The sequence below is a fragment of the Rhinolophus hipposideros genome (genome assembly GCF_964194185.1).
Source record: "Rhinolophus hipposideros genome assembly, chromosome: 1".
Lineage (NCBI taxonomy): Eukaryota > Metazoa > Chordata > Mammalia > Chiroptera > Rhinolophidae > Rhinolophus > Rhinolophus hipposideros.
The window spans coordinates 13,922,727-13,940,926 of NC_138047.1; the positions used below are offsets into that span (position 1 = coordinate 13,922,727).

At 37.4% G+C, this 18,200-nt stretch overlaps 1 protein-coding gene across 1 annotated transcript in view; it reads left to right on the forward strand.

Moving 5' to 3' along the window:
• The window catches only part of LOC308496070 (uncharacterized protein C10orf67, mitochondrial), a gene marked incomplete at both ends in the record, with an annotated part of 102,315 nt that overhangs the window by 36,596 nt on the left and 47,519 nt on the right, over positions 1 to 18,200 (forward strand). Inside the window, 2 exons of the mRNA XM_081044706.1 lie at positions 15,536 to 15,712; positions 16,697 to 16,864. Coding sequence (XP_080900832.1) covers positions 15,536 to 15,712; positions 16,697 to 16,864 — 345 coding nt within the window. The remainder of the gene's footprint in view (positions 1 to 15,535; positions 15,713 to 16,696; positions 16,865 to 18,200) is intronic.

Here is an 18,200-nt window from a genome sequence, read left to right on the forward strand (position 1 = left end):
GTGCCGAGCAGGAGAGGGGGTATCACGGAAGCCAAGCAAGAGTCTCAGAAAGGAAGGAATCATTTTAGTGTGTCAGATGCTGCCCAGAGGCTAGGTGTGCTAATCGCTAAAAAGGGAAGATTGGACAGTTTAGCTTTGGCAATAAAATAACCCTCGTCATATTAATGAGAGTCATTTCCCTGCAACGGTGGGAGCCATTGAGAAGTGGAATGAATGCAGAAGTGGAGGCAGTGAGCATAGTTGGTCTCTAGACATTTGGTAGTGGATGGCCAGGGAGACGAGGGGAGTATTTGGAAGGGATATGGGGCTGACGAAGGAATTTTTTTAAAAGGTGAAGCTAGAGGATTTTTAAATGATATCGATGGAAAGAAGAATGAGATGATGAAAACACAACAGAGAGAGATCACTGATGAAGACAGATCTAGGGAGGTAGGGTCAAGGCTAATGGCCTGATGTTTCCTGGTAACTGACACCCATTAGAAACTTGGTGACACTTCTTTTCAGACCAAGGTATGATGACTCAACACAAAATATTTTCTTTTCCTTACACCTCTCTCATTCCTTTTCTTTCTCTAAATCTGCTATTCAACCTCTCACACCTTCAACTACACCCTTCACCCTGTTCATCTGTCCAGTCCCCAGTATCCTCCAGCCCCACTCAGGGACTGCCCTGTGCTGCTGGAGACAATCCAATTCTCACCTTCTGGTGACATCGCAAGAGGAAGGGGTCTTAACCCAGAATAGCTGTGCTCCCTCTGCCTATCATTCCACTTGGATCTAATTAGCACCCTTTCTTACTACCCACTACAGCTCTTCCAATCTTCACTACTTTTTTTCAATTCCCATATCCACCTCTACACTATTTCCTAATTCACAGAGAACATAGCAGATACTTGGATTTTTTTCTCCTTGGCACTCTCTTACTCTGTCACTTAGCTTACTTAGTGTTACCTTCACTCCTTGTCATCAGAAGAGGGGACATTCTTCTTTGCCCTCACTCTTCCTTCCATCTATTTGCCTGACTCCATCTCTTCCTTCTTCCTGTTCTGGGACTGTTCTTCATCAGCCTTTTTCTTGAGCTTTTAAAATTTCGCTCTAGCCTACAGACATAATCAAAGCCCACAGTTCTTCAAATATCATTTAAAAGAAAACCAGCCCCTTCTTCACTCCCCTGCTGCTAGTTTTTCCTGTTGATCAGGTCACAATGAGATTCATACTGCCCTTCATCCTTTCCAGTCTTTTTCCGTCTTGAATTTTCTGTGGTGCATGACAGAACTATGCCCCTTGTCACAGATGCCTTCTGCAGCAATGCTTGCTTCTGATTTTTCCCACACTTCTTCATCTCTTCCTAAGCAATGTCTGTCAGTGGCTTCTCCTCCATCTTCCACTGAAATAGTATTCCGGAGGATTCTATTTACCTTTGGTCTTATTGTTTTCTCTCTAGCTGACCTGAGACTCTCCTGTAACTGGCACACATCTTTACCAGTGACTTCTATACCTTTCCTTTCTGCTTCAGGTTTTCCCTGAACACCACATCCTTAATTTCAACTCTGTCCTCATCCTCACGCTCAATGGTACATGCACTGGGAAGACGTTGTTGACTGTCCCCACATCCCTGGGACTATTTACTCCCTTCAGGTTAGGAATTATATCTTATCTTTATATTCCAATAAGCCTTCAAAAATATTTGTTGAAAAATGCTGTACATGTTCATCAACCCAATGTCAAAACTTGAACTCATTACCCCTCGAATCTGGACTGTGCTGTGCTCCTCATTTAAATTAATGAAATTTTCATCTGTCCAGAGGACCAAATGACAAATATAGGGTCATTCTCTGTTGTCTCCTTCATACCGCATATGTAGTTGGTCACTAGGCCTGTCGACTTGCCTTCCAAATTTATCTCAAATCCTCTTTCTCTGTAAAAACATTGCCACAGACTTAGTAGAGGCCCTCATCATTTCCATAGATTCTTCATTTTCCTGTCTCCATTCTCTTTCTTTTTCAAATCTAACTTCCACACTGCTGCCATAGTAATCTAATATCCTAATCTAATACGCTAAAACTAAAACCTTCAATGGCTTCTCGTTGCCTTCAGTATAAAACCAGGCCACCCAAAGATGTACTGAGTGATTTTTAAATGCCGGGAACAACTAAGCACTTCCATATTTGCTACTCAAATTCTTCCCACAGTAACTCTTTGCAGTAGGCTTTTTGATCCTGATTTTACCGGTGAGAAAACTAAGTCTTGAAGCATAGAATTAACTTAGCTACACAGCTAGTAAGGAGCAGAGCTTTGATTTGAACCAACTGCTGTTCTCGTTACGTCATTCTGCCTTTCCCTCCTAATTGTGGTGAGCAAGGCCCCTCACAGTATCGCGCTGGATCTCCTTCCCCTCCTCACTTCCTGCCATTCCTGAGTGTATGCACCCTGGATCCCATAACATCAAACTTTTCCTAGTTCCTCCATTACGCCATGCTTTTCCGTGGTCGCACTGCAGTTTTGTTGGCCATTTTCTATGTCTTCTTCCTCCAGCTTGTTGAATTTCTGCATACGGTATTCTTCTAAACCCTTGTCAAATGGAACTTTTCCTGTAAAGTTAACACCAGGAAGAAGCATGTCTTATTATAATTATGGTTGCCATGTTATGTGGATTCTTATGTTTTATGACTACCCAGAGATTTGATTTATTAACATTTTTTCTTATGTTTTATAGTTGTTATTTTCACATTGCTCTCCCACCATGCTGCAGATGCCGCAGGGTAAGGGATCAGTTCTAGTTCACTTTTGAACTTCTATAGTTGAACAAAATGCCTGACATCTAAAAGGTGTTCCATACATGTTTATTAAATTAATAAATATATGAATGAATTGAATTGAATATATGTCAAAACCAAGGGTTGAATTTTATTAATGCATATATCACACGCAAATTTAAAATACTGATGCAAGTCATGAGTACAATGGCCCTGCAATATATGCTTTGATGGCTATTTTCAATTGGTATGAATATGGCTTGATAAGCATATGTATGTGGCACAAAAAAATAAAATAAGAGAAATGGGTTATATAAAGAGAAAAGCAAAATTGCTCTTTTTGATAACCTAGGACTTGCTTTATTAACTATTGATGTCACATTTTTGGGGGCTGAGATGAGGTAAGTTGTCAATATATTCGCATTTTCTGTGTATATTTTGCTTGCTTATATAATAAAAATATAATAATTATATGATAATATATTATTATTACATGGTGATCTGTAGACATTTCATTTTTTCTTTGATCATATTGAGATCCATTTTTCTCATTCAGAATCAAAATATATTTCACTAAGTTCTATTGAGGAGGAATTTCAGGTGGTCTGTTTTGTGTGTGTGTTTTTTAAAAATAAATTTTATTGGGGAATATTGGGGGACAGTGTGTTTCTCCAGGGTCCATCAGCTCCAAGTCGTTGTCCTTCAATCTAGTTGTGGAGTGCGCAGCTCAGTTCCAAGTCTAGTTGCCATTTTCAATATTTAGTAGCAGGTGGCGCAGCCCACCATCCCATGGGGGAATTGAACTGCCAACCTTGTAGTTGAGAGCTCGAGCTCTAACCAACTAAGCCATCCTGCCGCCCCTCCGGAAGCTCAGCTTCCGGCAGCTCATTGTCTCCAATCTAGTTGTGGAGGGCGCAGCTCACTGGCCCATGTGGGAATTGAACCAACATCCGTATTGTTCAGAGCTCGTGCTCTAACCAACTGAGCCATCAGGCCGTCCCCATCAGTTGGTCTGTTTTTTAATCAAAATGTAATGTCCTTCTCTTTCAGTTAACTGAGGGTAGAGACAAATTAAGGTTTGAGCTTGAAACCGAAAAATCATTAGTTCAAGAAATGGTAAGTTTATTTATATTATTTCCTAATAATTTTGAATTCAGGAATATAATTTAATCACAAAAATTTTATTAACTGTATTTGTAACTGTTTTTTTATGAACCATTCATTTTACCTTTATCCATAATCTAAGTGCATCATAATTACTAACATTTAAAAATGATAATTTCAGTATTACTATAATAAATATATTTACTGTGTAGAAGAGTCTATATAAGAAATAGTATTACAATTTAAAGCAGTGTGCAGAATTTTTAAATTTTATCATGGAGATGAAAAAAACAAATATGGGAGCCCAATATTTTGAAGGATTTACTGTTTTTAGTTACAAATTGCTATAAGTGACAACAAGAAAAGAGCCCAGCTAGATATTTTGGCATTCTGTGTTAGTCTCATAAGAAAACACTGCCTTTTTATGTTCTTTTAAGAGAAGTTTCCAGACGGCTGGTCTTTTATTTTATCAGTTGACTACCGGCCCCCCAGACTCCCCCCACCCCACCCCCCGCCCAGCTTATGGGGTTGTACTTTGGCTTTCAACTGATCACCACTAGTATGTCTTTGTTACAGTAAACTGACTGTGTTTATTATAATCAAAAATAAAACACAGCTTGACTTGCGTTCTAAATGTGCTTGAAAAGAATATGATACTGTTTAGAAGAGAAAAGGTTGTTCATAGGAAATCAACACCACTTCAGATATTGAAACATTCCCTTTTTTACAGCTTGTCACACTTTGTGCCAAGTCATGACTGTTTCCCTAACTCTGTTTTGTTACTCTCGGCACCATGTGTTTTGGGTTCCTTGTCATAGAAATTAATGCAAAACAATGCTCTGGGACTACAATAAAGCCTTCTATGAAACCCACTTGTGAATGCAGGCAAGGAAAAAAATGATGGTTAGCTAGTCACAGAAACCATGCATTAACAAATATGTTATTTCGAACCCTTTACTTTTAAATACCTGGCATATAAAAATCATCTCCATTATTCGTATATACTTGGTGGATCTCTTCTGCCCCACCCCCACCCTCTTCTGTCATTCCCCCAAAGTCCAGGAGTTGCTTCTGAAAATAAGCAACTACATGTGCACATTCTCATTAAAATGTAAAGTGCTTTTATAGAGTGGGCAGCAAATGTTATATTGTCAATTTATCAGCAGTGTCGGAGAAGAACTTAAACTACTTAATCAGAAAGTTTGTGCCTATACTATGAACAAACAGACCCCATAGTTTTGAATCACTTCGCCTCTTTATTTGAACTGTAAGCAGTTAGCCGGTGCTATTGTATTGCCCACAGGGGAACCAATCACGTTTTATTTTGTTGTTTAGAAGTTTGTTGAGCAGCAAGCTGGTTGCCAAGCAGCAAGATCTTGCATCACAAACCCAGGGCACCACAAGAGCCTCAGGACCTCAGAACTAGTTTGGGGGTGGGGGTCCACGTTTTCAGTGGAGGGAGTGAGTAAGCTTAAGGTTCTTCTTATAAGCAAGGTTTCCATGGCATACCTTTGGGCCCAGCAAGGTCACTATTTGGCGCCCCCTACCCCCCACCAAGGCATTCTGTTATTCACTGGGAGGGAGGTTGGCTTTGTGGCTATTTGGGCTTCCTTTGTTTCTTGCCAGAGTGCTTTTTTCCAGGAATGAAGATTTGTGATTTTGCCTAGATGGAGAAGTGGGAGAAGGATGAGTGACCAGAGTCATTTTGTAAAAATTAAAAAAACTTTCTCACTCAAGGGTTTTTGTTCCATGCTTGCCTATTACTGTTTTCCAATACAGTTTATTTTCTGACCTATTAAGAGCCTAAGTTTAACTCAAAGAACCCATAGTAAAAAGGCATGATCAATACGTATAGGTAAGCAATGAGATAGAGGACGGTTGTATCCTTAGATTGCCTTTGGAGGAAGCACGTGAAATAATTTTATATCTTCCTGTGATTCCTATGCATATTTATCATTTCTCTTTTTTAAATTGAAGTATAATTGCCATATAACATTGTATTAATTTTACGTGTGCAACAAAATGATTATGATTTGGCATTTGTGTATATTGTGAAATGATTATCACAATGACTTGAGTGAACATCACTACGTAAAGTTACAACATTTTGTTTCTCATCATAAGGACTTTTAAGATTTACTCTACTAGCAACTTTCAAATATACAATACAATATTATTGACTATAGTCATCACACTGTACTTTACATCTCCTGGACTTATTTGTTCTATAACTGGAAGTTTGTACCTTTTGACCATCACTTATTAGCCCACCTCCCCATCCTCTGCCTCTGGCAACCACCAGTATGTCCTATGAGTTAGCTTTTTGTTGTTTGGTTTTTGTTTTTATTTTTCTTCTTTTTAAGATTCCACATATATAAGATCATACAGTATTTGTTTTCCTCTGTCTGACTTATTACACTTAACCCAATACCCTCTAGGTCCATCTATATTGTCCCAAATGGCAAGATTTCCTTATTTTCTTATGGCTAAATACAACTCCATTTTGTGTGTGTGTGTGTGTGTGTGTGTGTGTGTGTGTAATGACAATTAAGTTTGCAAACTCATCATAGAAAAAGTGCTACATAACTCATTACTGAATATCACTACGGTCATCTTCAAAGTACTCCCCTTGGAAGCTATCTATGCACTGACACCAGTGCCTAGTTCACCCTTCAAAGCAATTTTGGAAATCTTTTTCTGGAACGGCCACCAGAGCTATTGTTGTATTTATTACCCTTGAGGACCTGAATGTCATCAAAATGTTGCTTTCAATATTTCCTTTATCTTCCAGTAAAAAAAAGAAGTCATTGGGGGCCAGATCAGGTGAGTAGGGAGGGTGTTCCAATGCAGTTATTTGTTTACTGGCTTAAGACTCCCTCACAGACAGTGCATGTGAGCTGGTGCATTGATGCAAGCCATGAATCGTTGGTGAAAAGTTCAGGTCATTTTCATCTAACTTTTTCAGCCAGCCTTTTTAGCACTTCCAAATAGTAAACTTGGTTAACTTTTGTTCAGTTGGTACAAATTCATAATGAATAATCCCTCTGATATTAAAAAAGATTAGCAACATTGTTTTGACTTTCGATTTGGACTAACGAAACTTTTTTGGTTGTGGAGAGTTGGCTGACTTCCATTATGCACTTTGACGCTTTGTTGCAGGGTATTGGTACACCCATGTTTCATCACCAGTGATAACAGTGCCCAAAACATTGTCTTGCCTCTTGAAAAGGTCTTGGCAAACTTTGACTTTCCTTTGCTTTTGTTCATCAGTGAGCTCCTTTGGGACCATTTATGCACACAGCTTTCTTATGCCAAGATTTTCAAATATTTTCTCCTATTCAGTAGGCTGCCTTTTCATTTTGTTTTTTCTTTTGCTGTGTAGAAGCTTTTTAATTTGATGTACTCCCATTTGTTTTTTATTTTGTTACGTACGCTTTAGATATCATATCAAAAAAAAAGAAGAAACAATCATTGATAAGACCCAGTCAAGAAGGTTCCCCCTATGTTTTCTTCTAGGAGTTTTATGGTTTCAGGTCTTACATTTAAGTCTTTGATTCATTTTGAGTTCATCTTCATGAGGGGTGCAAGATAGAGGTGTAATTTTACTCTTTTATATGTGAATATCCAGTTTTCCCAGTACCATTTATTCCAGAGACTGTCTTTTCTCCATTAACTATTCTTGGCTGCCTTGTCAGGGATTATTAGTTGACCATATATGCTTAGGTTTATTTCTAGGTTTTTATTCTGTTACATTGGTCTATGTGTCTGCTTTTATGCGAATTCCATATTGTTTTGGTTACTATGGCTTTATAATATGGTTTGAAATCCTACTTTGTTGTTCTTTCTCAAGATTGATTTGGCTTTGGGGGGGTTTTTATGGTTCTATATAAAGTTTAGGATTTTCTTTCTACTTCTGTAAAAGGTGCCATTGGAATCTTGATAAGGATTACACTGGATCTACATACAATCTACTAAAAATGGCTTTGAGCAGTATGGACATTTTAACAATATTAATTACTCCAATCCATGAACATGGTATTTTTTCATTTATGTCTTATTCAGTTTCCTTCATCAAAGACTTGCACATAAATGTTCACACCAGTTTTATTTATAAAAATACAAAAGCTAGAAACAGCCCTAATGTCTATTAATAGATAAATGGATGAGTAAGTTTTATCTACCCAGGGAAATACTGCTCAGCAGTAAAAGAATGGATTATTCCTTTACACATCAACAGGGATGAATCTCAAAATAATTATGTTGAGTGAAAGAAGCCAGACACAATACAAAATACATTTGTACAGTCCAATTTATTTGAAATTCTTGAAAATGCAAACTAATATTTACTGACAGCAAGCAGATCAGTGGTTGCCTGGTGATGGGATAGGAGAGTGTGGGAGATTGTCTTACAAAGAGGCATACGGAAACTTTTGGGAGTGGCAGATATGTTCATTATCTTGATTTTAGTCATGACTTCACAAGTCACAAAGTTGACAAAGTCTGATTATCCAAAAAAATATAAATACCTCCCAAAAATCAATTTAGTAAAAGACATCCAATCCAATGGAAAAATAGGCAGAGTTGATAAGTAGTAATTCAGATGAGGAATGTAGAAAAATATATCCAACATCATTAATATTCAGTGAAACAAATTAAAGCCATAAAGAAATATTATCACCCACACTAGATTGGTTAAAAAAATTAAGTCTTACAATACTAAGTGTTAGCAAAATTGTAAAGAAATGGGAACTTTCATGTGGTGGTCGGAGTAAAAGTTAGTAGAACTAATTTTGACAATTGTTAGGAAAATTATCTATTAATGTTTTAGTGGTTTATTTAAAAGACTGATGTTATTTCTTAAGTGTTTGATAGATTTCCCCACTGAAACTATCTGGGCCTAGAGCTTTTCTTTATGAGAAGCTTTTTAATAATGGATTTATTTTCTTTGATAGCTATAGAGCTATTCATATTTTCTATTTCATTTTACATCAGTTTTGTTAGGTTGTACTATTCAATTTCTCCATTGATTGAATTTGTTGCTATAAGGTTTTCCATAATATTCTCTTATTATCCTTCTGATATCTTTAGGATCTGAAATAATAAACCCTCTTTCATTCCTGATTTTTGTAAATTATGTTCTTGATCAGTCTAGTTGGAGGGTTATCAATTTTGCTGATCTTTTCAAGAAATTAATTTGGGCAAAGGACCTGAATAGACATTTCTCCAAAGAGGACATACACATGGCCAATAGACACATGAAAAGATGCTCAACATCACTAAACATCACAGAAATGCAAATAAAGTCACAATGAGATATCACCTCACACCTGTCAGAATGGCTATCGTCAATAAATCAACAAACAACAAATGTTGGTGAGAATGCTGAGAAAACAGAACTCTTTTTTTTTATAAATTTTTTATTGGGGAAGGGGAACAGGACTTTATTGGGGAACAGTGTGTACTTCCAGGACTTTTTTCCAAGTCAAGTTGTTGTCCTTTCAATCTTAGTTCTGGAGGGCACAGCTCAGCTCCAGGTCCACTTGCCAGTTGCTAGTTTCAGGGGGTGCAGCCCACCATTCCTTGCGGGAATCAAACCGGCAACCTTGTGGTTGAGAGGACAAACTCCAACCAACTGAGCCATCCAGGAGCTCAGCGGCAGCTCAGATCAAGGTACCATGTTCAATTTTAGTTGCAGGGGGCCCTGCCCACCATCCCTTGTGGGACTTGAGGAATTGAACTGGTAACCTTGTGGTTGAGAGCCCACTGACCCATGTGGGAATCGAACCGGCAGCCTTCGGAGTTAGGAGCTTGGAGCTCCAACCGCCTGAGCCACGGGGCCAGCCCGAAAATAGATCTCTTGTGCATTGTTGGTAGAATTGCAAACTGGTGCAGCTGCTATGGAAAACAGTATGGAGGTTTTCCTCAAAAAATTAAAAATAGAACTACCTTATGACCCAGCAATTCCACTCCTGGGTATTTATCCAAAGAAATCCAAAACACTAATTCAAAAAGATATATGCACCCTTATGTTCACTGTAGTGTTGTTTACAATAGCCAAGCTATGGACTCAACCTTAGTGCCCATCAATAGATAAAGAAGAGGTGGTACATATATACAATACAGTATTACTTGGCGGTAAAAAAAAAATGTTACCATTTGTGACAACATAGATAGACACAGGGGGTATTATTAAGTAAAATAAGTAAGACAGAGCAAGACAAATTCCATATGATGTCACTTATATGTGGAATCTGAAGAACAAAATAAACGAACAAACAAAACAGAAACAGACCCATAGATACATAAAACAAATGATGGTTACTAGATGGGAGGAAGTTTTGGGGACTGGGTAAGAAAGGTGAGGGGATTAAGAAGTACAAATTGGTAGTAATAAGACTCACAGGGATGTAAATTATAATATGGAGAATAATAATAATACTGTAAAAACTATGTATAATGTCAGATGGGGGATCTGACATTGGGGGATCATTTCATAAGTTAAATAAATGTGTAAACACTATGCTGTACACCTGGAACTAATATAAAGTAATATTGAATGTCAACTATAATTTAAAAAGAATAGTCTCAGGAAGATATAGTACAGCATAGGGAATATAGTCAATAATATTCTAATAACTACAGTGTCAGATGGGTAATAGACTTATTGGGGTTATCACATTGAGAGTTATATAAATGTCTAATCACTATGTTGTTTTGTATACCTGAAATTAATTTAAAAAATTAGTTTTGGCTGTATTTTCACTATTTTTTATTTCATTGATATCTGTTCTGATCTTTATTCTGTTTCCCCTTCTAATTACTTTTTGTTTACTTTGCTTTTTTTTTTCTACTTTCTTAGTGTGTAACCTTAATCTGGTTATTGATTTCAGATTTTTTATTATTTTTAATACGAGCACCGTAAGCTATTAATTTTTTTTTCAGCACTATCACGTGCATCACACAAATTTTGATATCCTGTATCTTCATTCAGTTTGGAGTATTTTCTAAGTTCTGATTTTCCTTGTGATTTACAACTGTTTTGTTTAATTTATAAATATTAGTGATTTTTCTAGATGTATTTTTGTTATTTATTTCATTTAATTCCATTGTGATCAGAGAACATTCTGTATATGATTTTATTCTTTTAAAATTTATTGACAGTTATTATATGGTCAAACAGCATATAGTCTATCATGGGACTATACTATGTATACTTGAAAATAATTTGTATTCTGCAGTTGTTGGGTGTTATCGATTAGATTAAGGTAGTCATAGTGTTTTTCAGGTAATCTATATGTCTAATTTTTTTGTCTATTTCTATCAATTGCTAAGAAGAGGTGTTATTTTTTTTCTATATAATTTTGCCATTTTTTATTTCATGTATTTTCATGTAAAGCTCTGTTTTTAGGCACATTCACATTTATGATTGTTCTGTCTTCCTGTGAATTGATCCTTTTATCATTATGAAATGTCCCTCTTTATCTCTAGTAATTCTTTAATTCTGAAATCTACTGTATATATTAGGTATAAATGTAGCCCCTTCAGCCTTCTTACATTTTACATTGCATATCTTTTTCAATGCACTTATTTTCAATGTCTCTGTATATTTATATTTAAAGTGCTTCTGTTATAGACAATAAATAGTTGGGTATTGCTGTTTTATACATTCTGGTTATTTCTGCATTTTAACTAGATTGTTTAGTCCATCAACGTTCAATATTATTATTAATAGGGTTGAATTTAGGCCTACCATTTCACTGTTTGTTTTCTATATGTCCCCTCTGGGTTTTTGTTTGTTTGTTTGTTTCTCTGTTCCTTTTTTATTTTTTGCCTTTTTAAAATATATTTTAGAATTCTATTTTAATTTATCTATTATTATTTTGGCCTTTTGCCTATCTTTTAGTGGTTGCTGTAACAATTATAATTTACATCTTTAACTGTTTACAATCTACTTAGAGTTAATGCTGGGTAATTTTATGAAAAATGTACACAACCTTGAAATTATATCAGTTTGTTAATATAGATTTATTTCTCCATTCTTCAAGTTAGAGTTGTCCTATGTATTATATTCATACCGAGATTAAAATTCTTGCTTTAAACAGTCTTATGTATTTGAAAGAAATTAGGCATAATAGTCATATACTTACCACTTCTGATGCTTTTTATTTCTTTCTAAAAATTGGAGTTTCTATGTAGGATCCTTTTCTTTCAGTCTGAAGAGCTTCCTTTCACTTTTCTTGTAGGTCAGGTCTGCTGCTTATGTAATCCCTCTATTTTTTCTTTATCTGAAAATATCTTTCTTTTGCCTTTGATATTGAAAGATATTTTCCTTCAGTATGGAATTCTGAGTTAATAGTGTTTCTTTTTTTAAAATAGTGTTTCTTTCTTTCAGCACTTTAGAGATCTTATTTACTATCTTTGAGCTATCATTTCAATGTCAGTCTGTTAATAGTCTTTTAACTCAAGACTAGGTCACATATTCTTATATACTTGTATGTTGAGTATTTTTGGATTTTATGGGCATTATGAATGTTATGCGTTATTTTTTCGAAACAGGTAATTAATTTGATTGGGCTCCAGCTGCAAGTTCTGTCTCCCCTGCAGTGGGTGGCAGCTCAAATCTCAATTCAATCTTTGAGCCTTAGCTTGGCTGTAAGCTTGGTTCACGCACCAGCCAGAGATTTGGGCAGAGTGTGTTCACAGAATCTCAGGCTCCCCATCTGGATCTCCTTGGGGTGTCCTTGCGTCACTTTCACTGGCTATGGTTGCCCTGAACTCTGTCCTCAGAAGTTCTGAAATGCTGAAGGTTTTCCAGCATAGTTTTAGGTTCTCTGCCTAGCACAGACTGGGCATTGCTGTCAGGTTAAAAGCCATAAAAATGAGAAATTCATCCTATGTTGTTCCACTCTTTGAAGTGCTGACTGCCCTCCAAAATCTGTCTGCTTTTGATCGCCTTCCATTGTCCTCAGATAGTTTTTTAAAATATTTTTTCCAAAGTTTGTAGTTGTCATCTGTGGAAGGATTGGCTTGATAGAAGCTACTTGACCATTACCAGAAGCATAACTCCCCCCGAATGATGTCTTCATACTATAAATATTATCATGCCACCCCCACCATGCTTAAAATTATTCCATGGTACCCTATTGCATTTAATATAAAATCCAAACTTTGCACCTGCTCCTTGGTCTTAGCACACCCTCCTAGCTCTTCCCTCTTCTGGAGTCGTGATATATGCTCTTTGTTCTGCTTGCAGTGCTCTTCTTTCCACTTTTTGAAAAATAGACTTTATTTTTTAGAGCAGTTTTATGTTCACAGCAAAATCAAGGGGAAGGTGTAGAGATTTCCCATATTCCTCCTGCCCCTACTTCTTCCCACTTGTCACATGGTTACTCCCTTTCATTGTTTTGATCTCAGCTAAAATATCACTTCCTCAGGGGTGTTTTTTCCTGACCACCAGTATAAGTCTTACTTCATTGTCTATTTTGCTTATCACTGCACACTCAGCACCTACGATAGTGTCTGACGTACAGTATGCACTCAATGCATACTTTTTTAGTGATGAGGGATGATTTATTTAATACTTCTAGTAATTTTTTATGGTGGAATGGAGAAAAATATTATTTTTTAATTAAAGTTTGAGAAAATTATTTTTAAACCATTATAATGGAGGTTAATTATAACATTAGCCTTGAGTTTAAACCCACTAAGACCACGTAAGTATAATCCTTCAGGGGCATCAGTTACTATCCTCCCAGACCCCAAGATTTCATGAGATAGACCTGTGTTCTGTTGAATTCTAATCTATCAGTAAGTGAGACATATTTTTGAAAATACATTATAGTTGATGTTCAGATTCCAATGAGATGACTAGTTAGATGTATTTCCCATCATTGTTTAATTTTGTAATAAGATTGGCCAGATTTAGAATCACTGGCATTACTTATAAATTCATATTATTAAAAATCTTAATATTATTGAAACATGCATTAATAATATATTTTTTGCCATTTGTGACAACATGGATGGACTTTGAAGAAATTATGCAAAGTGAAATAAGTTAGACGGAGAAAGACAAATAACTGTTATACCTCACTTTATGTGGAATCTAAAACAAAACCAAACTCATAAATACAGAGAACAGATTGGTGGTTGCCAGAGGTGGGGTGTGAGGGGTGGGCGAAATGGGTGAAGGTGATCAGAGATGTGAACTTGCAGTTACAAGATAAATAAGTCATAGGGATGTGAAGTACAGCAAGATGACAATACTGTATTACACATCTGAAAGTTGCTAAGAGAGTAGATCTTAAAAGTTCTCACAAGAAAAAAATTGTAACTGTGATGGATATTAGCTAGACTTTTTGCGGTGATCGTTTTGCATTATATACAAATATTAAATCATTATGTTGTACACCTGGAATTAATACAGTGTTATACATCAATTATATCTCAATTTTTTAAAAAATATATATTTTTGATAAAATGTCTTTTTTGCCTGGAAATTGACTTTTTAAATTAAAATTTCATTCATTACATTATTGAAATTTGACTATTAAATAATCTGAAATTTCTTTTAAAAATTCTTATAAGGCCTGGGATTTATAGCTATTATAATAAGATGAAACAAACTATCACATTAACAAGCAACGCATATTTCTCTATAATCTCTATTATGCTTAAAGCTATGAACAAATGCTAATGACTAAATATTTACAGTTTTATCTATTTCTGTTCACTTATTTTTAAATGCTTTTTTTCTGGGTACAAATTTATGTTCTCTTCTAATCCATATTCAACATTATAACGTGTATTCACATAATAGTTTTGGCAGTCAAATGGTTTAAAATGCTACTCTTTTATTGCTTAAGGGAACTTTATAGAAAATTCTCCCTTTTAATCTTTGCAAATGATAACAAATGACATAAGCTTTCAATTTCACAGGTTAATAAGCACAAAGAGGAAATGGAAATGAGAAAAAAGTTTGACAGTGTAAGTAAGCATCAAGGTTTTCATTTAAGTTTTTTCTTTTTCTTTTTCTTTTATTCTGTGCTGCTTTTGTCTGGGCATTAGGGTTGAAGGATCTATATACATAGCACACGGAGGCTTTTCACTTTCCAACACCTGAGTTTGAAAGAGGAAATGCTTAACGGTGAGGCAAGAAGCATGAATGGGAGACCAGGGAACTGATGGCTAAGAGCAGGGAGAAGGAGAGAGTGAAGGAGTAAGCAGAGGAGAAAGCAAGCCTCGCATAAATAAGGGGAATGAAAGGTGTCATCTTCATGTACTGATCCTTAGTTCCAGTGCCTTGTCTCCGGATTCCTGTCCCATCACTCCTACCTTCTTTTCTCCATATTCTTACAAATAAGATACAAACCTCAAGCTACCACCTCACCCTACTCCACAAAGACCCTACCTCAACAGATGCTTCCAGAAAACATTCATCTGATGGTATGTTTTTCTTAGTACTCTATCAGCAATGAGAGGAGAAAAGCCCAACTGGCAAATTAAGTCAAGCCGGGGGGATGGAAGGATTGGGAGCCAGCACAGGTTTAGGCCCTTTGGGACTGTAAACTTTAAACCTGCAATTGAAACTCACGGAGGGCAAGGAAGGAAAAGAAAGGGACACGAATCTGAAGAATGAAGTGAGAATAACAAGGCTGGTTCTTTTTGTGTGACAGAGCCCAAAACCAGTCAAGGGGAAAGAGGATACTTTGACGCTGGTACCTCCACAACCTGGGATTCTATCCAGGACTGGAACTCCTTCGAGGCAACCTTCTATCGCCATCAGTACAGCATCTCTTAAGACCAAAAGATATAAGACTCCAGGAAAGTCTTTAAAGCAGGAGCTCCCTGTGGTAAGAACTGCTCACATACCCATACCCTGTGACACTTTCGTCTGCACAGGGACGCTGTTCTGTTAGCAGTATTGACACTGCATGTCACACCTCATGTCCAGCATCAGCGAGATCAACTGTCTCAACACACGTGATTCTCCCTATTCTCTGCATGCATCTGGGCAGGGGGCTTTAGCTGCTTTTCTCGGCACCAATGTGTCCTTGTAAGGTCCCTTAACTTGTCCAAGAGGATGCAACCATTACCCCCAGCTTGGGGGTTTACTTTAGTTTAGTCCATAAGCCTTAGTGCATCTCTACTAAATTAGTGAGGTGGAGAAGCCACATCCCGAGCACTTTCTAGGGTGTGCAATTTCAAACTCATTAAGTACGGCCTAAGAGCTATCAGAAGCTTACTGAAAATTCCCTGAAGGACACACAGGTATACCGTGTATATCTGTACATACATTTGCTCATAGTATTCTAAATCGGCACCTGGATTAACTCACACTATCAGAGACTCTCAGGCAGGAATTATCTGCTATTGCTCTCCCTACCCTTTTGTCCCCACCCCAAACAATCAGAATTGCTTTTTCTGGACCTACAATGCAACTATTGGTCTACAAAGAGGGCATGTCAAGAAATAGCTCTGTGATATTCAATTCAACGTTGGCTTGTTGTGTGGGTTTTGCTGACACAGTGCTCATGGCATTGCATGATACCTCCCTGTAGTGGTCCTCTGGGAAACTTTCTTCTGCCCTGAGTTATGGGAATAGTCATATTTCTCTGAACAGTTGATCTTTCCTGTGGGTGCTGTGAGTTGTGTAACTAATCAAAGCTCCTTTTCCATGTTGATTCATAGAAAGCTTAGACGCCCGTTAGTGACACATCTAACCAATGCATAGCACTTCATAGAAAGAGCGTCTCTATGTGCACATTTTGATTTTGCATGCTCTTTTGTCTCGTTTCCATGAACATGTTTCCATGTTCTTTCTCCTTCTCCCACAGGGAGTGGAATCTACCTCTGTACTCTCAGGGTATGGAGAAGCAGAGCAGGATCATACTTCCTTTGCCCTCCTTACTCCAAAAGGGGACAAGGAAAGATACAGCCCCATTATACTGACGCACCAGACAGATGGCTCAGTGCCCACACCCAGAGGGAGAATGAGAGCGCAGGTGCAGAGAGGCGAGGGTGTTATACCAGTGGAAGTCTTTCTCCAGGAGTTGAGAAAAAGCACTCTCCTCAAAAAGCATTTCCACTTTGTAGAAAGTTAGGAGGTATAGACAACTGGAAACCAATGTAATTTCTCAAGAAGGAGAATGACATTTGGGAGGAAATTTGCCACATGACTATCCAGTGCCTGAGTTCTAGAAGTAAGAACCCTGGGTTTAGAATCCAGGTCTTGGGAAGGTTTTTATTCTTTTTTTAATCTCCCAACCCCCACCATCACCCCCCAAAAAACAAAAAGCACTGTCCAGAGTATGCAGTGCTGCCTGCTGACGCAGGAAGGATACCAGCCATACTGGGTGAGGAGCTCTAGTCCAAGCCTTGGACTTCGCAAGTCTGGCAGAGCTGGTGTCCTGTTCCAAAAGGCTCCAACAGGTGCCATAAAACCAGGTCAAGTGGCAGGTTCTGTGGTCTGAGGGTCTGAGATGAATGTGGCCAGGGCTACAGAGCAGGGGTAGTGGCTGAGACAGAGCAAGGGGCCTCCCAGCCCGACATGGCAGCAGCAGTGGGGAGCTGCCCCTGTCTCTCCAGCTAGCCCACAGCTACAACTAAATCCTAGAATTCCAGATTAGAAACTCCAGTGTCCTCAATTTATAGATCGAAACTGAGCTTTCAAAATCACAGCCCCGAGGGGCAGAAACACTGCCTGTTCTCACCCACGGAAAATGCACAACAAAGGAGAGACAAAGGCAGACAGGATCTCTGAGAAGGTATCATTTCAACAAGATTTTCTTTCAGTGTTCTTTTTCCTTCTGACTGTAATGATGCTTATCTTGCTGTTTCTAAAGCATAACAGTACATTTTGTGAGCCGGAGAGACTCTGAAGTTAATGTATAACGATAAGTAAAAATTGGACCGGTGAGGGCAGAGGGAGTAGATGACATAAGCTGGTGTTTACATCTTTATATTAATTGACTTGATTTTAAAGTATAATGTAGTTTTCTAGGTCACCGTTATTACTAGCATATATACTTTCGTTGTTAATAATAATCCTGTTATTATAAATGCTCCCTTATCTCACCTTCCCATGTGGTCTGTTCTTCACTGGAGATTATCTCTCTGTATATGCACTCTGGTTATAATTTTTCTGTTTCTCTCTTTCACATATTTTATTATATTGAGGGAGCTGGACTTCTTAACAATTGACTTTAAAGGGTTTTCTAATACTTACCACGTGTAAATGACCAAACGGAGAGCTGGCTGCAGGAACTTTTACATCAGTCATTTAACTTATCCAATTAATCATACTTATTTTTTGAAATCTGTGTCATTTGGTGGGAACAG